Here is a 27,444-nt window from a genome sequence, read left to right on the forward strand (position 1 = left end):
CTCCTGAGTTCAAATGTCTTCTCAGACACTTAGTAGCTATGTGACCCAGGGCAAGACACTTAACCCTGTTTGCCTTAGTTTCCTCATCTGTAAAATGAGCTGGAGAAGGAAATGGCAAACCATTCCAGTATCTTTGCCAAGAAAAACCTAAATGGTGAGGAGTCAGACACGACTGAACAACTACAAATCTAATCCCAGTACTAAATATCTTCCTGACAGACTTGTCCAATGACCCTGGGAGCAGGGAAGGGGAATGACAAGAATCCCTGAAGAAGGCCTTTGCGCATGCCCGCTAGGAGAGCTCAGCCCCGTGGAGCCCGGGGATCTCTGCGCGTGCGCAGTGAGCCCAGCCGGCTTTGGGAGGGTGCGGGGAGCCGGCTTTCTTCCTTCAGCACCGGCCCGGAAGTCAGCTCTCGCCTCCTTTCCTCCTTTCCTCGTCCCTCCCTCCCGGTGGCCGGCTCGGGCCGTGCGTGCGGGCCCGGCGTGCTGCGAGGAGGCGGAGACACGTCGGCGCTGCTGCTGCTTGTGGTGCCGCTGCTGGTGCCGCTGCCGCCGCTTCTCGGGCTATCTCCTGGCGCTGCCAGGTGTGTTCGGCCCCGGCAGCCTCCGCGCAGCCCCGGCGCCAGCCCTCGGCGCGGCTCTGCCCTGCCCTGCCCTGCTCGGCCCGGCCCGGCCCCCCGCGATGGCGACGCGCTCGTGCCGGGAGAAGGCTCAGAAGCTGAATGAGCAGCACCAGCTGATCCTGTCCAAGCTGCTTCGGGAGGAGGACAACAAGTACTGCGCCGACTGCGAGGCCAAAGGTAGCGAGCGAACGAGCGAGGGCCGGGGCGGGAGGCGGGCGGCGGGCGGCCGGGGCCCCGGGCCCTGCCGGGCGCGGGCAGGGGCCACCAGCTGGGGATTTCAGGCCTGGGGGCGCGGTCACCCTCTTTCCGCCCCGCCCTCCGCCCCCACGCCGCCTGCTGGGGAGAGGGGAGCTGGTGGTTGTCGTGACCCCTTCCCGGGCCGGACCTTGGTCCGTGCCTTGGCGGGAGGAGACGCGCCCGGAGCCCGCCTGAGCATCGGGGTCACCTCGCGTCTGCCGGGCGGGGGCGGGGGGCCTGGGGATGTTGTCGCCAGAAGGAGCCTGTCGAGGGCTCGCTCTCTCCCGCCCCACCAAGAGCAGTGTCCTTCCTGCCCGTGCCCGGCCTCGGGGCATTGGCGCTGCCCTCCTGCTTGGGCATGGGGCTGTGGTCGTCGCCTCCCCCAAGGGGAGGATTTGCTGCCCATTTTTAGACCGGGTGAGGAGGGGGAGATGGCAGTAAGTGGATTAGGTGGGCATTTTCTGGTCTTTTTTTTTTTTTTTTTTTTTGGGCGAGTGGGGTGGGGGTGGATGAGGCTGATCACGAGTCAGTGAACAGGCATTTCATTTTGGTTCTTAGAGACTCAGTGCACAGTGAGCCTGGGGAAACTGTATTCCCAGGCTGGAAGGTTTGAAAGGCCAGATGCTGGAGAGTCTCTCATGCTGGGGGTAGGGGTGGGGGGAAGGCAGGGAGCGGGGAAACCAATTGCTTACTAAAGGTTAGGAATGCTTTATATTGGTCCAAAGACATAAAGCGCCTTTGGCCACAGGCAGTGACAGTTACACACACACACACACACACAATATTTTGGGGTAGATTCATTTACCATTTTAGAAACTTAGGCTTAAAACATGTTTCAGTGATTTTATAAGAAGCTCACGGTTAAAAAAAAGACTGTGGTTGCATTGGCATGTTATTCGCTGGGAAGTAGGTAAATTTATCCAAAAGCAAAGACTACTCTTGGCATTGTTTGAAATTCCGGGCATTATTTGACTTTGTCTTTTCCTGAAGCTTCATAATCCATTCCCCATATTAACTACATGAGTCATGTTTCAGTGCCTTGGAAATACTTGCCTAGACTAAGCAACATAACAATCAGAAAGTTTCTTAACCTCTAGTAGGTGAATGTGGGCATACCCTTCAGACCATTAGAATAAACATTTTAAATATAACATTAGTTTGAATGACACCTCTTAATCCTATATAACTTTTTGAGCAAAGCTTTTTTTTTTTTAAAAACTAAAGACATCATTCTGATGGCAATTGAAATTTTATGTATACCTATTGTGTGATCAAATAAACTTGTGTATGTGTTTGAGAATACTGTCATGTGTGATGGACTGTTCAGTTAATCATTTTGGATAATAGAGTTCATCATTTGTATAAGTGAATGGAGTATTTTGAAAGCTAATATATACCATTCAATATTGAAATAACAGCTGAAAAAAATTTAAAAAATTAAAAAAAAATAACAGCTGAGTTTATGTAGTTACAGTAATATGCTTGCCTGCCATTTTGGGTAATAATATACTTATTACATACCCTGATAAATGGTATTTTCATTAGTCTTATTTGCCAGGCCCTGTCCTTAACTAGATGTGTTATCTTAAAAAAGACCCTTTATTTATCAGAGCCTCAGTTTTTTCATCTGCATATTGGAGGTGCTGGACTGAATAAACCTGTAGGGTCCTTTCCAGCTCTAAAATTTCATGAGACTGTGAGCTGATGTTGCATCTTAGGGTGCTATTTACAAGATCTAAAATTTTCTTTTAAGGCTCACGTGCCCACTAGAACAAAACTTCTTTCTATGTGTTTGACTTTTTTTGTTGTTGTTGTAGGTTTGGAGTGGATAGAAGTGATATAGGGCAAAATAATAAGTAGTTTGTCCCTACTTGAACCTGGGGAACTCTGGAATAGGAAAGAGGATATAGGGATGTGGCCTGGACCTTTGAATTTACTGGTATAGGGAAATCTTGGATAAGGAAACTCTGCCTACCATTGCTGGTCCACTCCTCTCAGTTTACAGTCTCAGGGAATTGCTTAAAGCACTGAGACATTAATTGACTTGCCGAAAGTTGAACACCTAGTATTTGTCAGTGGCAGGACTTGAACCCAGGCTTTCCTGCCTCTGAAGCCTGCTCTCTATCCACCATCTTTCATTCCACTGCAACACTCTGCCTTTTGATGAGGAAAGGACATGATTTAATTGTTTTTTTATCTTTAAATTTTTTTTTAGTTATCTTATTTTAAACTTTACAAAAACTATATTTAAATCAATACTTTTTAAGAATGGAGAGGTTTAATACTATATAAAATATAAGGGTTTTTGACAATAAAATATATTGTTGCTGAGGTCAGCACTTCATGTTTTAATTAAAATTGGCCATGTAATTTCAACACTTGAAAATTGATGGCAGTTGTGCCATGTAAAGGCACTTAATGTTTTGGCATTTGGGTAGTTTTTATAGTAGAACCCTGTTATAGAGTTATGGATTTGGATATACCAGACTTCAGGTGAAATAATATTAACAAAAATGTAATTACATACCTAGAAGGACTTTTAGGCATAAACATACTGTTGAGGTTTAGAGGTACTAGGACCCCGAACTAGCGACACTCCGGTCCTGCCACAATGAATTCAACCCAAGCCTTCTGTCAGCCAAAGACATGGTTTAAAGATCTGCCATATTGGCCAGACTCTTAAGGAATCTGAACATTTGTGAGCAATTGGCTAGATTTTAAGAATCTGAGCCCTTGGCTAGACTCTTAAAGAATCTGAGCACTTTATAGGAGACAAGATAGACTTTATATACAGAAAGACTGTGGGAGGGATCTAGGAGTGGCCAAGTAGTCTGGGGTGACTGGAGGTGTCTAGGGAGGACATTAATGGGAGTGGACAATAGGTTGGGGTGACTGGAGGAGGGGTCTAGGGAGGGTCCTGATGAGAGTAACTGGGAGGTTGAGAATGGGGTGTAGATAGAATCTAGGATGGGAAATAGTGGGGGTGTCATTCGGAGGTAATAGACTATGAAGGGCTGGGCTAAGTTAAGGGTAACAGAGAACTGGGAGATTGGGAGTAGGCACAATGAAAGGCCAGGTGATAGGATTATAGCCTAAAGTGAATGCTAAAGACTTCCTTGAGAGTTTCTAGGGCTGGTAGACAAATGGGTCTTTTTTGGGGTAAGGGGTAAGGGGCAAAGGTCTCGGCTTGGGCCAGTACCCTGTCAATATCCCATAAGCAATTTTAGACTTGTTCCACAATGTAATGTGTTCCATTATATGTGTAAATATTTTCCTCTAATGAACCTCTCTGAGTTTTTTCATGGCCTTTAGTACAGCTTACAGTCACCTAGTCAAATTTATAGCTTTAAGAAAAAAAAAAGGTATAGGCAAGGTATACTTGGCCTTGCTGATCTGCAGGTATATTTACCAAAACTAAAACCTAGCTCCTTTTTTCAGTAAGTTACAGAACTCTGTAAATAAGATTTTAAAATCTTCCTGAGTTATCAATCTATAGTCTTTTCTTGTATTGACTCTGTTCAGGAAGTCACTTTTGAAAGAGGAAAAGGATGGTACAAGCCAACTTCCTGCTGTTGATCCTACCCTTACCAAGACTGGTAACTTGGAAATCAGAACAAACAGATGGAGCTATGTTTCCTTTCCCAAGTCTTCCCCTTGATTCTGTAGGAATTTGAGTAGCCCTACTGGGCTATTAGTTGGTGCTAGATTATGTAGCACTTGAGAATTTTGGGCACCTTGCCAGTTTGAAGTCTATTTGCAATAGTTTGAACCCTCATCCACTAGGTTATACCGAAATGAAGTTGAAGGGATGGCTTTGATTTGATATATGTATTTGAAACTCATTAATGAAAAAATTCAGGTCACTTATCCAGCCAGTAACTGGCAAGGTAACCATATGAAAATATATAGGTGGCAGTCACTCAGGGATTCTAGGAGTAAACAGAATCTTAGGATTCATAGATGGAAGGGAATTTAGAGATCATCTAATCTGATCATCTTTTTTTTTTTTCCAGATGAGGCCCAGAGAGATTGTGCCTCAAGGCTAGTTAGTTAAAGAAACATTGTGCATGCAAAGTTTTTCAGCTAGTTACAAAAAAACTACTATGAGATTATAGGTTTTCAAACACTTGCTGTTCTCCAACCTTTCTTCCCTAAAATAGTAGACTTGCACTTGATTTCTATGGAACAGAAATTCTCAGCTACCATTGAACTTCAAACTTGCCCCTAGCAAGGATCTCGCCAGGGGTTCGGGGACCTGCAGCCTCAAGACCATATGTGACCATCTAGGTCCTCGGGTGTGGCATTTTGACTGAGTCCAAGTTGTACTGGATAAATCCTTTTATTAAGAGGATTTGTTCTATGAAGTTTGGATCCAAAGGGCCACACTTGAGGACCTAGAGGGCCACATGTGGCCTTGGGGAGGCCGAAGGTTTCTCACCCCTTATGTAGGCCCGAATGTACCAAAATCTAATGTCTTAGCTCTCATTAGCTTTCTTTGTTGTAAAATGGGAACAATGAAGGAAAGCTGGACTCTCCTGTTTTGTGTTCAAGGAACATTTCAAAAATGTATTCCTTTGTAGAATATCTCTACTTATTCTGTCTTGGAGTGACACTGCTTCTGTGGAAGCTGGAGGTTGCAGTACCAACCCACATCCCTCTCAAACTTGTATAGCCACTTTATTTTCAGAAAGGGATCACCACACCAAATTGTGGCTACTTTTCTTGGTCTGTCCCTGCTTTGAAGGATTTTTACAAAGCCTTAGGTGTTAAGATGTAGCAAAACTACAAAGGGCAAAACTAAAACTAAAGGGTAGAATTTAGATAGAGAGACAGATTTTATCCAAATAGAGAGCTAACTTTCTAAACTGTTAGAGCTATCTCCAAACATAATAGGGTACTTTGTGATGAAATGAGATTCTTTGCCAATGAAATGTTCTGGCAGAAGCTGGTTCACTGCTTGTCAGTGAAGCTGTAAAGGGAATTCTTGAAGTAGTGACTCCAATGACCTTTATAACTCCTAAGATTCTGCTGATTCTTCTACTTCAATTCCTCTTGGTCCTTCTCATTTTCCTTCCTTTTTCCAGCTGATGTGTACACATCCAACCCCAAGAAAAGGTACTTATTATAGTCGTGAAAACGTAGCTATTTTCACATCTATATAGTAAATAAGTACTTTTTGATTTTTGATTTACCTCCACCCAGACCTGAGTAGAGCTTTTAAAAGGCTTCCCCACCTGAATGGTGTCTGAAGAAGATTATTAAGAAAGTTAATCCAGTCTCATTATCACCAGTGTCCTTTAGAGACTGAACGATTTACAGGCTTCTCAAAAAATCCTGGTCCTAATTCAATAATTGATTATTAATATGAGAAAATAAGTCACTTATCTTCCAAATAAGTGGATCATAGCTTACAAATCACTTTCAGCACCCTTGTCACACTGCTTCTTCAAGGCCCAGGTCAGGTATTATTTTCTCCAAGCTTTTCTTGGTGTTTCAGCTAGAAGTGAATCCTTACACTATCTGACCTCTGATGCCACTGTTTGACTTTTCATATTTGGGTATTAGTTTCCCCTGTTCCACTACCCCTTCCTCCCTCAAATTTCTGGTTAAGGAGAAAACCTCGAATTTGGTATAGGAGAAAGAATATTGGTTCTATGGTCAGAAGATCTGGGTTAAAATGATGGTTATGACCTGTGTAACCTTGGCCAAATTAGCTGTTCTCATTGGTAAAATGAAATAGTAGGAGTAGGTGATCTTAGTGGTTCATTTCAGCTTTAGAGCTTTGATCCTGTATATGACTTTGTTTCAGATCCCAGCTTTGCTACCTACTACATTTCTGACTTGGGCAAGTCATTTCTCTCTAGGCTTCGATTTCCTCACCTGTAAAATGAGAAAATTGGACGAGGTGACCACTGAGGTTCCTTCCAAATCTGAATCTGTGTTCCTGTGATCCCTTTTCACCAATGCATCTCTAACTATATAGGCACTTAATAAATGCTTACTGAATTGAACATACTATTATTCACATTTTACAAATGAGGAAACTGAGGTACAGTGCTTAAATTACTAGCTCTAGGTAATACAGCCAGTAATTGGTGGAGGCCAGCTTAAACCCAGATCTTCAATTGCAGAATCACAGAGTTGGATTGGATCCCAGAAGTCATCTAATCCAAACCACAAATGAACAGGAATCTCCTTTGGAACAAAGGTATTTCCAGACTCTTAAAAGGTCTGATGAAGCAGATTATTGCTGACAATGAGCATTAAGGAAGGCTTCATGAAGCAAGTGCTATTTAAATTGATCTTTAAAAGATAAATAGTAATACAGTGAATAAAAAGAAGAAAGAAAAACATTTCAGGAATTAGAATAAGCTAGAACACAAAGGTAGGAACTTATACAGTGGGTTCAAGAAAGAGAGATTAATCCATTTGGGCTCTAGCATAGATTATGAGCTGAGTAATATGAAAAATGTAGTAAGAAAAATGAGTGAAAGGAAGGATATATGGGAAGGAAGTTATCAACATATTCCAGGAAGGTGGTGTTGAGGCCCTATACTATAATGATTACAATGGAAGTATGGGAGGTGAGGAAGATGAAAATTCAAAGATAACACCAAGGTTTCAAGTGTGAGACAGCGTGAGTGGTGGAGTTCCTCAGAGAAATGGCAGAGTTCAGGTGGAGGTTTAAAGTTAAAACAACAGTTTGGACAACATGTTGAGGTATGGGTGGCAACATCTATGTAGAGATGTTTAGGCAGTTGAGATGTTAGGGCTGGAAATACAAATTTGGGAATCATTTCCATAGAAGTGAGAGTCATTGAGTTTGTGAAGGAAGAGTATGGATAGAAATAAGAGGGCTAACTTTGGCTCTACTTTTGTCACAGAGTTGGACCTTGCTGCTTCTCCTTCTAGATTTTCTCATTGTTTAGAGAGCTTTGGTTTTCCTTGTCATTAAAGAGTCTTCAGAATCTCTGAAATCTACATGCATTCCTCCTCAAGAGAGGTAAGATTCTTTCCCTTTCTACCTCCTATTGCAGTACCTATTCATCTGCTCCATGTTGCCTAGGAGGACATAGGATGATTATGGCTGACTTCCCAGAAACTTTCTCTGAAAGAGTTCAGAAGTTCTACAGTATTAGTAGCTCCAATCTTTCTGAGACTTTCACTCCCCTCCAAGGGGGGCAGAGGAGCGCTGTGGAAAGAGCACTAGATTAAGTATCAGAGGACCCATGTTCATATCCTGGCTCTGTTCTTAGTGCCTTTGTGACCTTGAGCAAGTTATTTAAACTTTGTCTACCTCATTTTTCTCAATCAGTAAAATGAAGGGGTAAGACTACATGGCCTCTAAGGTTTCTTTAACTCTAAGTCTATGATATGAACAAGAGGCTCATCCAGCTTCCTTTTCAGGATCTACTGCCTCTGGAGGCATCCATTCTACTTTTTGCAACGCTAGTTGTTAGGAAGTTTTTTTCTTATATCAAGCCTATATGGAACTTCAAGTCTGTTTCTTTCCAACTTCTATGTCTTACTTCTAGTTGTGGCGTCTGGGTCCAAGCAGAACAATGTGCCATGTTGTTTAAGATGTTCTTCATCATGGTTGTTGTACAGGGAAATCTGCAAACATTTGAAGATCCCCCAAATCTTAATCCTATCTTAAATCTATATATAACCTTTGGGTAGTTAGTTGCTTTGCTTCTGTGGTTTTATTGCTGTCAGTGGCTTTCCCCTGCGGCTGTATTGAAGGGGCTGGTGACAGAGCTAGAATGAGAACTCTTGGACTTTGACTTATAGGCCTCCACTTAGTCTGTTTTTAATTTTCTTTCTACTTATTGCTTCCTTTTCCCCCGTGACTTTAAAAAAAAAATAAAGTTATTTTTACTACTACCTTCCTTGACTGCGGCAAGTTTGGTGTGATACCTTTACACTGTAGTATGTTTTGTAGTAATAACATATGATCTTTGGACTGAAAAGGTGTTGTACTTGTGCTCTGTGGAAGATATTTTGAATCCAGTTACATATAGCATGAACAGAGGTTGTTTCCTTCCCAGTAGCCTATTATTTACTTACTTTCTGGGTGGAGACGTTATGGCAGTTCGCTTTCATCCATATCCCAGTTCTCTTCATGGGAAATAAAGAAAGTGGTGAACTAGTTTGTTTGGTTAGAGTCATTGTTATTATTATGAATTTAAGTTTTAAATATGTGACACCTTACTAACCCAACTTCATAAGTTATTGATTAAAACAAATAGTTCCTGTCCTGATACTGACCAGATAAGTATCAGAGTAAGATTTTAGCATTGATCTTTTAATCCATATTAATTTATTCAAAGTATAAGCCCTAGTACCTGATTTCAAGGAGTATTTTGATTACAGATAAGATTAGCACACATGAAACAATTAGAGAACCATTAAGGTAAAAAATGCCCATCAGTGACTATACAGTTCAGAGTATTTTAGAATTAATATTTTGCCTTTCATGCAAAACATTAAAACATTAGTTCTAATATTCTTTGGACAAGTAGAAATTGTATGTAGTAATGGAATCTCAACTTTAGTTTCATATTTTTTTTTCAGACCTTCTCTTATATGATTTATTCTCTAATCATTTTAAATAAACATAGAGAAGTAATTTAAACCTGGCCAAGTCAGATTATAGTCACTATATCAGATGGCCACATCTTCACCATCTTACCTGAGAATTAATAGCTGTTAAAGTTTGAAAAACATCAAAGGAAGTTTTGCCTAGTTTACTGACTGTTAAACTAGAGACCAAGTCTACTAATGATTTTGCTTTTTTTCTCTTGGTTTTGGGGTTTGTTTTTTTGGGGGGGGGGTACTTTTTTTTTTAAATTTTGGCTGCAGTGGGCATTAAGTGACTTGCCCAGGGTCACATAGCTAGCTAGTAATTGTCTGAGGCCGGATTTGAACTCAAGTCCTCCTGATTCCAGGGCTGGTGCTCTATCCACTGTGCCATCTAGCTGCCCCCTTTTTTCTCTTTAAAACATTGTTCATACTCACTTCTTTCTATTCATTTGTAGACTTAGGAATTTAGAGGTGAAAAGCACCTTTGAGATCATCTAGTTCAGCCTCTATTTTTTACAAAATGAGAGATTACCGAAAGTTTTTTAGTTGTCATAGACATTGTTTTTCTTACTTAGCTTTTAGGTGGAAGAACCTTATTTTATTCACTTTGTGTAGCATACATGTACGGTTATATAGCAAAAGACTTATTGGGTCCACAGTATTCGTTTAGCTCTTTCTTCTGTCAGTGTGTATTTTGAGTAATGGACGTGATGCACATATGGGACTCCTGGGGAGAAGTTTCATTTCTTTATTTAGCAGATAATTAGTGAATGCTGAATATTGTCCTAGGGAAGATAAAAAATTTAAATAAGGCATAATTCTTTCCTTCAAGGAGCTCACAGTCTAGTAGGGTCATTATGAACCAACATTGATAGAACATACATCAGAACCAAAACCAGGGCTTTAGAGGTTTTCTTCCCACAGGTTACCAACAGCTAGTTGGGATGGGGAGTGCTTAGTCACGGATAATGTTCATTATTCAACTGATGTATCTGAAAACAAAACTCTTCTGTTCAACTCTAACGAGTTGAAATCTTTTGTAAACTTTTCCTTGAACTGTTTTGCTCTTTACTATCTTTTGAATTTATCAGTTTAATTGTCCTCTAACTTATTGTCAGAAACCTGTTTTAGTTCTTAGGTCTTAACCCTCCCTTCCTTTCTAGCTAGATGAGTATCCTAGGACTTTCCTTCAGGTGGACCCGAGTTAAACATGTATGTGGATCAGTGATTCCCAGGAAAAGCTACCTAGTCTAGCACAGTGAGGGCCTGAGCCTTTGGTGCCCCAGCAGTTTCTTTTCCTGGCTCTGCCCTGCTTACTCTCCTCAGTGACTTTCTGGTTTTTTGGAGGCCTTACTTCCTCCTCATAGGGCAGTGTCCAATGAGTCTGTGCTCTCCCAGGTTCTCTGTACCTCTCCTACCCTAACTAGATGTCTTTTAAAAAACTGATTTGTGTTCCTTTCATATTACCCTGGGTGCATTTCATGATGCTTGCTGGAAGGGACTTCTGAGGTGCAATCCCTTGATGTTACAGAAGAAGGTAAAAGGAAGAAAATGAATCTCAGAGAGGTCATGACTTTCCCAAGGTCCTGCAGATAGCTAAGTGTAGAGACAAGATTCTCACCCAGGTTCAGACACCACATCCAGCCCCATTTCCATGGCATCATTCTGCTTCTACACATTATTGTATAAGTGTATTAGAGATAAGAGCAAAAAGTGCTGACAGCTTTGTTATCATTTGCCCTAATCTCATTGAGATCCAGAACAACTTAATCAGACCATTCTGTTTTATGAGATCCCCTATGGTTACTTTACAGGTTCTAGTCAGTTGTTCACTGCACTATCTGTGTGACTAGGGGCCTGTCTTTGAACCTCTTGGCAGCTCTTGGAGACTTGAGCTACAGAAGATTCGTTCTTGATTTGCAGTGATGAAGAATTTCAGTATTCTTCAGAATTCTCCCTGCTGATAAAGTCCCTGGTCTGGGGGAAAGAAAAAGCACTGGCCTTTATGACATGGCTTAAAGTGTGTAAAGATCCTCATACATACATATGACTAGGCATTTGTGGGAGGGAAATCTGTGCTGCTCTTGTAGCTGCTTGCCTTTGGATGTCATGGAGATATTCTACGCTGGGCCTGTTTCCCACCAGGCCTTATATCTCAGCCTCTTCTTGCTAGCTGTCCCTGCTGCTTTTTGGCAGGTGGTGCATCTTTGTTTCAGTTGCTTTTCAGTTACCACCAGCTGTTTTCAGGGTCACCTACACCTTATGCCATATCCACTAGGGAATTTGTGGCCAATAAGCCTCACTCCTCTTTCTGCTATTTCCAACGTCTTCTGGGGGGAGAGTAGAGGATGTTTTGTTCTGACTAGTAAGCCTCTCCCCCAAAAAAGAAAGCTACCATTTTCGTCCTTTCTGTGACTCGGCCTATCATTTTCACCCTCTCTGTGCCTCAATTGTAGTCTTCAGTTGAGGTGCTGTCTCCAGGGCTATTTGCTACTGTTTCCTCCCTCTATTGCCATTAGTGAGCTTCTCTCAGAGGAGGCTTCAGGTATCCTCAGCCAATGTCTATGCAGCTTTTCTCACTTACCTTTTAGCAAATGCCTTTGAAGCTCTTTCACTTCTTAGTCAACCTTCTCAGCCAGACAGCATGAGAATGTAACAGCAGCTAAGATCAAGTTTGTCCTTTGAATCTTAGCACTCATGAGTTCATTTCTAAAGATGTGAAATCTTGTGTAAACTGTTCTTGAATTGTTTTGCTCTCTACTGTCTCTAGTTTGAATCTATTGGTTCGACTGTTTTCTAACTTCTTGGCAGAAACTTGTTAGATCTTAGGTCTTAACCTGTCTTCCTCTCTAGCTGGGTAAGTATACTAGGGCTTTCCTTCAACTGGAAAAAAAGCTGAATGATACTGTGGGCAGACTTTTTTTTTTTAAGAGGAAATGGGTGGCACATCCTCCTCCTCTGTTCTATGCAAATAGCTGTAGTTGTGCTGGCTTGAGAAGGTTGAAAAGAAGCCTGGTTACCTTTGTCTAAATCTCTCTCCTCCCTGCCCCTTTACCACACCCCAGTGATATTTTACTGTCTGACCTCTCCATTCTACCACTCTTTGATGATGATGAATTTGGTTTTATGATCATCTGCCTTCTCCACCCGTTAAATTAACTTAAATTGCTAGTTACTGGGATAGTAAAACCTTATAATTAAAATTCTCATTTTTACATTTCTCTGATATAGTATTATCAAGAAAATACTCCCAATGCTGACATTTCTTGATCTTCCATCATCATATTAACATAGAAAACTACTCATAGACATAACAATTTCTGTTTATATGTTGAAAGATTTTTATATTGTTGGAGTTTTTTCTTTACAAATGAAGTTAAAATTTTTGTGGTTTTATGCTGTATTCAATAATCTTGTTTTCCAGATAGCATGCTATATAAACAAACCTTATTGAATTTGTTGTACTAATTTTGTAGAGTATACAAAATGTTATACTTTTGCTCTTTGAATATGAGCAATATCTAAACTCTTAAATGTTATCCACCACCCTTATGTTTTTCTTTTCCTTGAAAGTGAATTTAATCTATGTAAAGATTCAGCATAGGCTTAGGCTTTTGATCCTGATAAATGTATGTCCTTGATTTGAGCAACATTTTTTTTGCTAGTCTTTTGGAATTCTCACAGATATTTTTATTTGTGGCAGGAAAACAAGCAGTTTGATTTTTATTGAATGTGTTTTATTTTCATGTGACCTTAGATTCTTATGACAGATTTAGTTTTATCAATTTTCTTGAGTATTTATTATATGGTTGGCACTTTATCAAGCTTCATAATATTTTAGACTGATAAAAATATAGTATATAACCTTGTGGAAAAGGTAAGCTAGACAAATTTAGTGTTATTTAGAAGAACACATATAGATGAGATACCTTCAAATTCCAAGAATCTGCACAAATTCTTTTATCCTGGTGTTTCAAATATGTTGGGCCACTGACTGGAATTTACAAATCATTAAGTAGTGGAATTAATAATAAATGAGACTGTCTTCTAAACTATACAAAGGGATTTTGTTTAAATATACAAATAATGTGTGTGAGGTGGTCTTGCTTTTACAGAATTTCCAGATAGTTCATTCTGCTGTTGTTCAAAGACTTGTTGAAATTGGGCTCTTATAGATTGCTAACTTGCTTAGAAATGAAAGCATTAGGAGGTTGCTTTTTCATTTCATTTGTCTGATGTCTGAACTGTTATTGTTAGATATATGCAAGGAGTGGTCTCTGTTGACGATGGGATCAAATTCAAATTCTGTAACCTTCTACTTAATATTTTCTATCGACTCTGCTAATTTTTCGTTAGCTGCCTCTCAGCACATATCTTCTATTTTTTGTTTTGTTTTGTTTTGTTGGCTAGGCAATCGGGGTTAATCTGAGGCCGGATTTGAACTCAGGTCCTCTGACTTCAGGGCCAGTGCTCTATTCACTGCGCCATCGAGCTGCCTCGTGTGCATATCTTCTATAGTCTGGTTTATTTATACCTTTTTACATAGTAGGTACTTGATAAATATTGAATGAAGAAATGTCATTACACATCCTATTCTCCACCTTGCCTGGAATGACTATTTTCTACCAACCCAAATCTTATCCTTCTTTCAAGGCTTAGCTCCTGTACCACCTCCTCCTTTCAACTTAATACTTAAGAGCGATATGCAGTAGTATATAATCCAAATGTTTTAGATATTTTTCTAGTGTTTAGTGGACTTGTGGTTTAATTGAAGTAGGTACTTTCTCCTAGTGGTGCAGATCACTTTCCTTATGTACCTTTTCACACTTAGTTTTATCCCTATCTTTCTATTCCTGCGCTATGGAAAATCTAGATAACATAGTAAAACCCATTTATTCTGTAGCCTGTAGATGATTTTTTTTTCTTTTTTGGTGAAGCAGTCAGGGTTAAGTGACTTGCCCAGGGTCACACAGCAAGTAAGTGTCAAGTGTTTGAGGCCAGATTTGAACTCAGGTCCTCCTGACTCCAAGGCTGGAGCTCTATTTGCTGTGCCACCTAGCTGCTGCATGTAGTTGATTTTTAAAATTTTTAACTGAAGATACTAGGTGGCGCTTGGGTTGTTCCATCTGTTATACCTTGCTATCAGTAAAATGACTTGCCCACCCATTTTCTGATTATACTTTTCTGACACAATACATTTTATTCTACTCATACCCAAGTCCTCATTGGTAATATGCTACTTTAGTCTACTGTGTCTCTCCTTTTCCTTTTGGGTTGTTTACTTTGTCATGAATTCCTAGCCTTGGCAATATAGCCTAGCCTTATAATTTTCTCCTTATTTCTTTTTTTTTAATTTTTAAAAAAAATTTTTAGGCAATTGGGATTAAGTGACTTGCCCAGGGTCACACAGCTAGTTAAGTGTCAAGTGTTTGGTCTGAGGCCGCATTTGAACTCAGGTCCTCCTGACTTCAGGGCCAGTGCTCAATCCACTGTGCCACCCAGCTGCCCTCTCCTTACTTCTAATCTCTCATCTCCTCAGTCTGCCCTCCAAACAGTTACCAGATGAATATGCATGCCTAAGACACAAGTCTGGTCATGTCACTTTCCTGCTGAAAAGAACTTAGGTACTTGCTCTTAATGAGGTGATAGATGCCAGGTTCAGGAATTTATATTTTAAAGTCCCATATAATCGGACTCCACCTACCTCTTCAGAATTATTTAATATTATTATCCATCACACATTCTAGTTGAACTAACCTGTTAACTCTTTCAGATACCCAGATATACCAGATTCTTTCTCATTTCCCTGTTTTCCCCCAGACGCATTCCCTCCTTACCATTGCCCCTTGAAATCTTGATTTTCCTTCAAGGCTAAGGTTAAGTGGCACTTCATTCAGGAAGTTTTGCCTGATCTCCCCGTTTTCCCCTTCCTCTCCATTATTAGTGCTTTCTCTTTCTTCAAATTATAATGTATTTACTACATAATATGTCCCTCCAGTGGAATGTAAGGACTTTTTTTTTTTTTTGATATTTGTATCCCCAGTGCCTAGCTTATAGTAGGCACTTAAATGTTTGCTGAATTGAATGAGAAACAATATGTTTTAGGTATATGAAGTATAGCTTGACTTATCTATGTTGTTGACTCTGTTGATTGTGGACAATTCACTTAACCTTTCTGAGCCTCAGTTTCCTTATTTGTAGAACACAGTTTTAAAAATAATATTTATACTGCCTCATGATAGGGTACATTTGAACTTGTAACCTAAAAAAGAGATGGCCAGGGACACACAGCTACTTCTCTTTACCATACAAAGTAACATCTTTCTGGTATAGCAGAGTACATAGAAATCAGTGGACTAGAATTCACATCTGCCTACCTCATTGGGTAGTTGTGGGGAAAATATTTGTAAACTGTAAGATTGTATGTAGTTCTTGTTACTTATAATAATAGCATCTTGACTTTAAAGTCTGGTGTTTTTTTCCATTATTTGTGGCTATGAAGTATTCTCAAAGCAATTTAAGAGGGAGAATCTGGTACTATATGGGCTTCTATAATGACATGTGGATTTCAAAACAAAAAACCTCCAAAACAATGGAAGATCTGGCAGTCTTCTGCATAATGGGTAAACAAGTCACTAATAAATAAATCTTCAGTTAATCTTTTCATGTATTTTCAACATGAAATTTTCCATATAAAAAAACAAACTGTATAAATATCCAACCTGTGGCTATTTGGTTATGCATTGTCATTGTATTGAAATGGACTTTAAAAAAAAAACTTTTTTTTATTGTAAACTTTATAATCAACAAAGGCAAATAAAGATAAAAGAATAAGGAATAGAATAACATAAAGCTCATAGCATTTTAGGAAAGTAGAATTAAAAGAATTAACAAGCAAACAAAAATATGTTTAATCTGTAGCCTTTTTAAGTCTACCAGAAGTATAATTCTCTTTGACTTATTTTTTTAATATAGCTTTAGTCAGAGTGTATAATTTTGGATAAGCTAATCTCTATATCACTTTATTTGGGTCTTTCTATAGTTCCTTGTATGCTTTTATATTAGTGTTTTTATGGCACATAATATTTCTTTAAGTTCTGCACTTTATATAGCCATTGTTTAACCATTGGACATATAAGTTGTTTCCAGTTTTTTATTGTTACAAATTACAGATTCATGGAATTTTAGTAATGTAAGGGTCCTCAGTAGCTATCTAGTCAGTGCATTCCAAAACAGAATATACCTCTATAACATAAGCAACAGGAGTTTATCCAACCTCTGTTTGAAAATCTCCAGTGAGGAATTCGTTGTTGGTGGAGTTGTAAACTGATCTAACCATTCTGGAGAACAGTTTGGAATTATGCCCAAAGGGCTATAAAATGTGCATACCCTTTGACCCAACAATAACACTTCTAGGGCTGTAACCCAAAGAGATCATAAAAAAAGGAAAAGGACCTATATGTACAAAAATATTTATAGCAGCCCTTTTTTTGGTGATAAAGAATTGGAAATTGAGGGGATGCCCAGCAATTGGGGAATGGCTGAACAAGTTGTGGTATGTGAATGTAATGGAATACTATTGAGCTATAAGAAATGATGAGCAGGCAGACTTCAAAAAAACTTGGGAAGACTTATATGAACTGATGCAGAGTGAAATGAGCAGAACCAGTAGAGCATTGTACACAGTTAACAGCATCATTGTGTGATGATCAACTTTGATAGACTTAGCTCTTCACAGTGATCTCTTCCAAAAGACTCATGATGGAAAATGCTATCCACATCCAGAGAAAGAACTGTGGTGTCTGAATGTAGGTTGGAGCTTTGTGTTTTCTCTTTTCTTTCTTGTGGTTTTTCCCTTTTGTTAGGATTCTTCTTTTCACAACATGTGGAAATATATTTATTGTGATTGTACATGTATAGCCTATATCAGATTGCTTGCCGTCTTGGGAGGAGTGGGGAAAGGAGGCAGGGAGAAAAAAATTTGGAACTCAAAATCTTCTAAAGGTGAATGTTGAAAACTATCTTTACGTGTAATTGGAAAAAATAAAATACTATTAGGCGGGGGAAAAAAAACAAAAAAAAAGAAAATCTCCAGTGACAGTGCAAACTCTGTGTCCTGACACTCTTCATTCCATTTTGGGACATTGATCCTAAATTTGCCCCTTTTCGAAGGTCACCCCTTACTACCTTCTGTTGTCTGGGGTCAAACATCTTGGTTGCTCTCTAGCTTATCAATTGCTTTCTTACTTTGGTGCCCAGAGGTAAATAAAGTATTCCAGATTTGGTCTGACCAGGGAGAATATAGAAGTATCAATCAAAATGCAGCACAAGATCTCATTAGCTTTTTTGTCTGCTGCATCATAGTACTGACTATGCTTGAAGTTGTCAAAAACCCCTAGGTCTTTCTCAGCCAAATGGCTGAATATGAATACTTTCGCACAAATAGGCTCTTAAAAAAAACTTTTTGTTTTAGCAATGGAATTGCTAGGTATGTTTGATTAGTTTTGCCACATTTATTTTGCAACATAACCCTCCAAAATACTGATACCAGTCAATAGCGCCCCTGTCAGTGTGACAGAGGGCATGTTTCCTTGTCCTTCACCAACATTGAAATTTCTAATTTGTTTTGCTATTTTTGTCCATCTCCTTAAAAAAGAGTGCCTTAATTTATAAAATAGCCTTGTTCTGAAGCATACTTTAAAATATTTGGAATGTAAAGATGAAAGATCTTTTCCTGTGTTGTTTCTGTTATAACCACAACCCCTGAACTAAAAAGAAATTGAAGGGAATTTTAAAGCACACTGTATGTCTCTATTTAAACACACACATCCACACACAAACAAAATTAAAAAAAGATAATATATCAGATCCTAAAGCACTCCAGCAAGCCAATGCTATCGTCATGTTATATTGGGACTGGAATGAGGCATCTGGGTGGTGAGGTAGATAGAATGCTGGGCCTGGAGTCAGGAAGACCTGAATTCAAGTGTGACCTCAAGACATTTACTAGCTGTGTGATCCTGAGCAAGTCACTTAAAAAGACCTCTGCCTCATTTTCCTTAACTGTAAAATGGGAATATTAATAGTATGTACCTTGCAGGATTGTTGTGAAGATCAAATGAAATAATATTTGTAAAAGTGCTTAGTACAGTGTGTGGCACATAGTAAGTTCTTGATACGTGCTTATTCCCATTACCCTTCTAATCCCTGGAATAGAAATTGGAGAATTATTACAGGGATTGCTTTGCTGTTGACTTTTCTTTTTTTTTACGTGAAAATTTTTTACTATGACAGAGGCATCATACAATTTTTATGATCTTGGTCTTTCCTTCTTGCCTTTGTACAAGGTCAGAAGAGAAACATTTGCAACTTTTACAACCTTGAATCGGACTCCAGGAATATCACCAACAGCATGACCTTTTCGACCAAATCCAGCCACCAAAACTTCATCATTTTCCTCAATAAAGTTCAAGCAGCCGTCATTGGGAACAAAGGCAGTGATTTTTTTGCTGTTCTTAATCAACTGGACTCTCACACACTTCCTGATGGCAGAATTGGGTTGCTTGGCTTCCACACCAACTTTTTCCAAGACAATCCGTTTTGCGTGAGATGCTCCTCCAAATGGTTTGGCCTTCAAGTCAGTGCCCAAATGCTCTTTCTTATATTGTTTGTCATGCCACTTTTGGTCTCTCCTGTGGCTTTGGAGCTTTCTAGCAGTGTGAAGACCACGACACTCACCCATGCTGCCGCCATCTGGGCCCGCTGTTGACTTCTCTTAAGAGAGCATTCTGAAAACATAGACATTAAATGTTGCCCTGTGAGATGCTGAAAGGTAGTCAATTTAGCAAGCTTGGGCACTATATTAAAACCTTAAATAGTATTAATTATAAAATGGAATTTCATTTAAAGCAGGACCATGTTGGGTTGTATCCAAAGGAGTTTATTTTACAGAAGTTTTTGTTTATCTACTTACTTAACAAGTATTTCCAACTCTGAATTTCAGAATTTCAAGTGCATTATTGTATTCTGGGATGGTTCACCCTTCAAAAAAGGGAGTAAAATATTGATTTTTGTATCATAATAGTAAGAACAGAGAGGTAGCAGCGATGGGATGGATAGAGAGTTGACCTTCAAGCCACACCCAGTTACACTGGGTTCTGGTCCTGGTTTTGATATACAGCCAGATTGTGATTAATCCGAGTTCAAATAGTGTGAGATTTTATTTAGTAGGAATTATAAAATGATACCAGGTTGCATTTAATGTGAATCAAAATAGTAGTGCATCATTTGTGAGCTAGATGGTTTGAACACACCACAATGTGGTTAGTCTGCACTTGACTGTTATGTGCGGATGTGTTTTGCTGCTCTGTACCATATTACTAATAGTTGTGTCAAGAGTAGCCCTTAACAAAAGTAACAGAAGGTTTGAATATTTAAGATGAAAATACTTCTAGAACAAAAGAGAAAAGACTTGTTATTACATTACAACAAAAATTTGATGTAAACTATGTCTTGAATGTGGTCATTAGCAATTCTAAAAGAGATGTTAGAATGCCTAAGTTTGTGCTACGGGATATGATGAGGCAGACAGGTGAAATGAAAGAAAAAGGCAAAGTTTCATCAGCTTATTGTGGTTTGCAAACAACTACAAGGAGTAGAAATGGTACAACGGTAGAAATGGAGCCTCTCTCTCAGACGTAAAGAGTACAATAAAAAACTAATTCTTCCTAGCAGAGCAGTCATTCAGACAGAAGTTTAAGGGATTAAAGAAAATGGAAATGAAGTTGATGGTGAGGATACTTTTACTGCAAGTATTGGTTGGTTCTGTCTATTTAAAAATTGAGTTCAGATGCATAATGTTAAAATTAATGGAGAAGAGGCCCAGTATAGATGAGGAAGCAGAAGTGAAATATCGTGATGTTGTGAAGAAAATAATATAACATGAAAACACTGAATCAACAAATTTTTATTGTTGATGGAAAAGGCTTATATTGGAAAAGAATGTCTTTCAGAACTTACATTTATTTTTCTTTTTTGTGTGTGCTTTTTTATTTTATTTTAATTTTTTTTTCTAACTACATGTAAAAACATTTTTGGCCCTTTTTTCTTTTTTACAATTTTGAGTTCCAGATTCTCTCCTTCCTTCCCTCCTTATTGGCAAGCAACATGTATACTCATGCAAAACATATTTCCATATTATTCATGTTGTGAAAGAAAACAAACAAAAAAACCCAGTATGCTTGGATCTGCGTTCAGATTCCATCAGTTTTTTCTCTGCCTCCAAAGTCTTTTGGAATTGTCTTGTGACCTATTGATCAGAATAGCTAAGTCGTTCATAGTTGATTATCGTACAATATTGCTTTTACTGTGTACAATGTTCTCCGGGTTCTGCTCACTTTACTTTGCATTAGTTCTCTTAAGTCTTTCCAGGTCAGGTTTTTCTGAAATCATCATGCTTGTCATTTCTTACAGCCCAATAGCATTCCATTACAATCGTTTGCCACAACTTGTTCAGCCGTTCCCCAATTGATAGGCATCCCCTCAATTTCCAATTCTTTGCCACCACAAAAAGAACTGCTATAAATATTTTGTACATATAGGTTCTTTTCCTTTTTTTCTTTTTAATCTCTTTGAGTCAAAGGGTATGTGTAGTTTTATAACCCTTTGGGCATTGTTCCAAATTGCTTTCTAGAATGGCTAGATCAGCAGAACCTATATTTCTAAGAAAGAAAAAAACTCATCCTACATTTAAAGTGTCTTAAAGATAGCCTAACACTTTTATTGGGAGGTGATACAGAAGGGGATTTTAAAATTAAAAGCGATGCTTGTTTATCTGTCTTAAAATCTTTGAACTCCAAGAGGCTATAATTGGCAGTTAAATAAGAAAGCATGGGTGACTAAAACTGTTTTTGAGTTTTCAAGTTATTTTAGCCTAGTTGTTGTAGGACAACAATATTAAGTTTAAAGCATTGCTAATTTTAGGTGATATCCAGCTACATTTGGTTCATTGTGTGAGAATGTGAGCATGCAAATTCATGGAGCAATAGATAAAACTCTCCACCAGTGTATGTATGAAGACTTAAAGAAAGATAAAACACATTAGTCTACACTGCTAAAATATTTTAAACCACAATAATGATGTTCTAATTATATTGTCAGAGTAAGCTTTTCTTTAGGTAATATATTCAGTAATTTTAAAATTTTTAAAAATTTTGCTTTGTTGCTCTTTGTAATAATAAATTTGAATCAGAAATGGATCTTTCTTATCCTTTGCTGTTATTACATTAATAAATAGATGAAAAATTGAACTGGAACCAATTACCATATTTTACATGTAATCATAATTTTGAATAGTGCTAATTGGAATAATGTAATTATTTTAGAGGATTTGTTATTTGCACTAATTGGGATCTAACTACTTTCTGTATGATCTTGTTTCTCTTGCATGAATAGTAAAATTTCTTTTAATCCTGTTATCATGAATAAATATTTTTAAGCATCATTTTTTTGGGAGGTAGCTATCAAAAGTTCCAGTAGCTTCAAAGAATAGAGGAAAAATCTAGGGCAAAGTTTTGTTTTGTTTTGTTTTTTAAAAGAAGCTATAGGAACTCCTAACAGTTTCTCAGATGAAATATAAATTCCTCTGACATTTAAAGCCTTCACAGTCTGGGTCCAACCTGCCTTTCCAAGCTTATTGCACATTATTCACCTGCATTCCACCTACATTCCAGCTAAACTGGTTTGCATGGTGTTCGTGGTAGAGGACGTTCCATTTCCAATCTCCTTGCTTTTGTATTGGCTGTCACCTGTGCCTGGAATGTGTGCCACTCTTCACCACTGCCTTTAGAATCTCTAGCTTCCTTCAGAGTACAGAGCCATTTTTGACAAATGATTCACTTTATATTTGCTTTACATATACACTTGGAGGGCAGTTAAGTGGCACAGTTGCTAAATCACTGGACTTGGAGTCAAGAAGACCTGAGTTCAGTCAGATGCTTACTAGCTGTGTGTGACTTTGGTAAGTCACTTAATCTCTTTGCCTTGGTTTCTTCATTTTAGGATTGTTGTGAAACTTAATAAAATTAAGCAGTAATGCAAAGTGCTTTTCAAACCTTAAAAAAACCACATACATGCTAGCTAGTTACCTTTTTTTGTGTGTCCTTGTGTACCCCCATTAAAATGTATACTTCCTGAAGACTTTTATTTTTGCATTTGTATCCCCATGTTTTTTAAAATTTTGGTAATCTATGAAACTGTCCATTTTTAAAAATCATGAACTTGACAAATATCAACAAACATGAACCACTATTCATGTTTATACAAAGAACAGAAAAAGAAGCATAGCAGTGGTGTCAGATAAGAAATGTGGCCACTAAACAATACATGAGGATTCTTGTGGACCTCATATTGACTATGAAGGCCACATATAATATTATCTATATTGTATTTTTATTTGTTAAATATTTCCATTGCATTTTTGTGCCCATTTGTTTCTTTTAATTTTTTGTATAACACTGCAAATATTGTGAACAGCTTCTTTAAATATGTATGTTAAATTTAATAGTTCCAACACTGCTTTGCTTCACTGTGACTTCCTATGAACTTCTCTCTTTTGCATATCTTAAAAATGTTTCATTGATGCTCTATCCTTTTTTTCTCATTACTATTTCCCCCCTTTCCCCAAGAAAAATACCCTCTATTGTAAAAAAAGAAATATAATCAAGCAAAACAAATCAATATGCTTAGTCATATCTGAGAGTATGTATTTCATTCTGCACCTCAAGAACATTAAGTTTTTCCCAAGAATGTGAAGCGTGCTTCATCATTAGTCTAATGATGTCATCATTTGCCCAATGATGTCATCATTTGCCCTTGCATTGATCATGGTTCTTAAGTCTTTAACAGTTGTTTTCCTTTGCATTGTAGTTGTACAATATAGTTGTTTTGGTTTTTTTTTTGTTTATTTGTTTTATTTTGCTTTTTGGTGAGGCAGTTGGGGTTAAATGACCTACCCAGGGTCACACAGTAAGTGTCAAGTGTCTGAGGTCGAATTTGAACTCGAGTCCTCCTGACTCCAATACTGGAACTCTATGTACTGTGCCACCTTGCTGCCCCTACAATATAGTTTTAAGACACAAGACTTGAGGACTTGTAGGTACCTAAGGTATAGACAGAATTGTCCCTCTCTTTATCTTATTATTCTTTCCCCCTGTCTCCAAACCTTAGTTGATAAATTTTAAAGTGTGACTTTCCTAAGGTTGACCCTTAGGATATATATGGAGGAGAATCTGACCATTAGCATGGACCTCTGTGTGTATGGCTTGTGAAGAGTATGGAATTTTGCTTAGAGTTCTTTCTCTGACTAGGGAACGTTTGCCTAATCTTGCCTGGAACCAGAACTTCATGTCACTTTGAGCCGTTTCCCAGACCTTTGGGGCTCTCCCCTCCCCTCCCTGGCCTTGGGCTCTTCTCGTCTCCTGCCTCCCTCTCTCATTTCTGAGAGGACCTCTCTGGCTGACTTGTGTTTCTGTCCTCAGCAGTTAGCAAAATACCAAGCTCATAGTAAGCCATTCAATAAATGCTTTATCATTATCCTTGCCAGTAGCAGTTTACCCTCCTCTCCAAATCCCACTTCTTATGAGGAAATAAACAAAAATTGGCAAGCCATTTTGAATACTTTGTCAACCCTTTAGTGTCTGGAGTATTTTAGAACTGAAAAAGAGATTCAGAAAGGTCAAATGACAGCTTGTTAGTGACAGAACTAGTGTTATAAGTGGATCTCTTGACTCCTGGGCACCCTTTCCAATACATGAATGAATATATTATGCTTTGTCTTTCTAAAATTTTTTGGGAGTGGTGATAGTTAATTTATCGGTTTGTCTGCCTCTCAAGAATATCCAACTTTGGTGCAAAATAAAAAGGGCAGTGGACTCCAACTTAATTAAATTCTTATCTGCTATAATTTTAGCACATTGACTTAGAAGAAATTGGCTATAGTCTGGGAAAAAAAGAGAAATTATCCCATAGATATTTGCACAATTCATTTAAGCAGAATTGGCAAAGCTTCAGAATTTTAAAAGATATTTTAAAAATAAGTTATCAATATCTTTTTATAACAACCTACATTTTCCTGTGTAAAAAGATTAGCAAAACTAAATAGTATATTGAAAAAAAATATTACATGCATGGTCCACACCTATAACCTTCCTCCTTCCTTCTCTGTAAAGAGTTGAAAAAAAAATATTACATACATGGTCCACACCTATAACCTTCCTCCTTCCCTGTCTGTAAAGTAGAGGAGAAGGGGTACCACTTCAGATTTCTTCTTTGGGGCCAAATGTGGTCATTATGATTTCATAGTAATAAGTTTCTACTGTTCTTTCTATTTAGGTTGTTGTAGTAAGATACACATACACACATTTTTATATATAGATATATCCATATATATCTATATATAGATATACACACATATGTATATATGTATGTATGTGTATATATATATATACATATATTGTTTTCCTGTTTTTGCTTATTTCAGTTTTCATCAGTTTATTTAAGTCTTCTCATACTTGTTCATATTGCTTATATTCATAATTTTTATAGCACAATAATATTTCATTACTAACCATTGCTCAGTGTTGGGCATCTGCTTCCAGTCCTACTAGAAAAAAAGTGTTGCTATAAATATTTTTTGTGTATATGAAGGCCATTCTTTTTTTCATTCAACTTCTTGGGATGTATACTTGGCAGTGAAATCTCTGGGTTTAAAGGTGTGGACATTTTAGTTATTCTCATATAATGCAGTGTCTGTACACTCAACACAATAACGAACATTTAGTGATGTAAGTATGCAAATAATGTATAGAATTTTTGAAGAGGGGAGAGGCATTTGAAAATATAAAATATCTTTATACTTCAAAAATGGAGATAAAATTTACAATCTGGAACTGTTGTAACATGTTGTAAGATAAATAAAATACAGACTTAACTGGCTTAAGAGTATTGTATTCAACTCCACTAAAATACATTTTAAGCATAACAGCCTTACAGAGGGCTATTTACAAAGCAACATTGTTGTAAATGGAAAAGCGTCTGGGGAAGTCAAAATTTGGACTGTAACTAGGGCTGAGCCAGAGTTTAAAGTGTTGAGATGTAGCATATTAATATACCACAACCCCTGAGATTTGGGGCTGTTAGTGAAAAGGATGGCTATTTCCAGAATCAGGAACAGAATCCAGCAATAATCTAGAGAAGCAATTGGGAAAATGGCTTACCTCTTTGTTTTCTAGGAATTCTGTGACTGTAAGATGTAGCTGGAAATGGTAAACTCAGATGAATGTGGGCATTATTTCCCAGGAGAAAAGAAATATATCATCTACAGTTGGAAGCTACAACCCCAATGGAACAGGGCAACAGGCCAGAGTTGAGCTCTGACAGCAGTGTGTATAGGGAGGAGGGCCATTGATTAGAGGCAGAACCCTATGGTTTCATGAGCAAAATTCTCAAGAACTGGATGGATTAGAAAATCAGGGAGGCAGTTTGGAGCACTGGAAACACTGCTAGTTTTGGAGTCAGGATCTGGGTTCAAATCCTGTCTCTGCTACTTACTACCTGTATGGCTTTGGATTCTCCTCACCTAGTTTCCTCATCTATAAAATGTTGGAGGCTGGAGGAGGCAGTTGGATTAGATGGTCCCCAATATTCCTTTCAGCTTGAAATCTTTGAACCTCTAAGGTCTTATCTAAAATATCATCTTATGATTCTTTTCAAGAGCTTGGAAGAATAGACAACAACTTGAAACTTGTAGAAGCTGAGCTTTTCTTCCAGATGTCCCAAAAGCAGCTAGGTGGGGACCCATTACTTGTTACCTTTTGATTGTAAAGAATTCTCCTTATTAATGTCCCATTTGTATAAAAATGTCTTAATGTCTGTAATAGAGCAGTGTAAGTGAGGAAAAAAGATTCAAACTGGTCACTAAGTTTTGGGCTATAGGTCCTTGGGTGTGGCCTTTTGACTGAGTCCAAGTTTAACAGAACAAATCCCTTTTATTAAAGGGATTTGTTCTGTGAAGTTTGGATTCAGTCAAAGGGCCGCACTTAAGGACCTCAAGGCTGCAGGTTCCCTCTCCATGTTTGAGTAGAAGTCATCATTTCAGGGACTTAAGAGTGGAGCTTGGTTATTAAAAATGCTGTTTAGCATTTTTGTGAAATGACTTGCTGGAAATAATCAAGTGTGGGATATGCCTGGAAAGGAAAAGGAATAAAACTGGTATATATTCATATTTTAAAATGAGATAGAATTTAAAATTATGCTAATTCATTTGAACAGAATACTTACTTTAACCTTAGCAGGTAGTTTTTGTGGGCTGCTATGTCTGAAAAATTCCTTACCCTGAGACCAGCCTTTTAGATGGTTCTCCATCTTCTGGGTAACGTTTCAAGCTGGGTAATAGTAATAATTCACATTTATATAGCCTTTTGCTTTCCGACCAACTACTAGGCAGGTGGGGTAGCTGGATGGCAACTAAGTGTTGGTCCTGAAGCTAGGAAGACTTATCTTCCTGAGTTCAAATCCGACCGTAGATACTTACTAGCTATATGACCCTGGGCAAGTCACTTAACCCTTTTTGCCTCAGTTTTCTCATCTGAAAATAAGCTGGAAAAGGAAATGGCAAACTGCTTTTGCTAAGAAAACCTCAAATGGGGTTGTGAAGAGTTGGAGAAAACTAAAATGACTGAACACTAGGCAATGTATCATTATTCCCATTTTGTAGATGACTAAGCTGAGTTTCAGATGAAGTGACTTACCTAGGATCACACAGTTGGTAAATGTCTGTTCTAGTTTTCTTCCCACTATACCATATTAGAACTTATGTTCTACTGGAATAGCCTCTGAGAGTTCAGGGACACTTCCATGTTATGATAATGAAGCATTTACGTAAGACTTGAGTGGTGATCAGATGGTGGCCTTCTCTAGGGCAGTGTAGGGAGGAAGGGAAGGA

General features: G+C 38.3%; 1 protein-coding gene and 1 pseudogene across 2 annotated transcripts in view; one reads left to right on the forward strand and one right to left on the reverse strand.

Moving 5' to 3' along the window:
* The first annotated feature begins 659 nt into the window (after positions 1–659).
* The window catches only part of SMAP1 (small ArfGAP 1), a 213,232-nt gene continuing 186,447 nt past the window's right edge, over positions 660–27,444 (forward strand). For both annotated transcript variants that reach the window (XM_027852936.1, XM_027852937.1), the window contains exon 1: positions 660–800. In XM_027852936.1, coding sequence (XP_027708737.1) covers positions 683–800 — 118 coding nt within the window. In that variant the 5' untranslated portion in view covers positions 660–682. The remainder of the gene's footprint in view (positions 801–27,444) is intronic.
* LOC114036459 lies at positions 18,754–19,264 on the reverse strand (annotated as a pseudogene).

Source organism: Vombatus ursinus, unplaced genomic scaffold, assembly GCF_900497805.2.
Source record: "Vombatus ursinus unplaced genomic scaffold, bare-nosed wombat genome assembly UNPS02009835.1, whole genome shotgun sequence".
Taxonomy (NCBI): Eukaryota; Metazoa; Chordata; class Mammalia; order Diprotodontia; family Vombatidae; genus Vombatus; species Vombatus ursinus.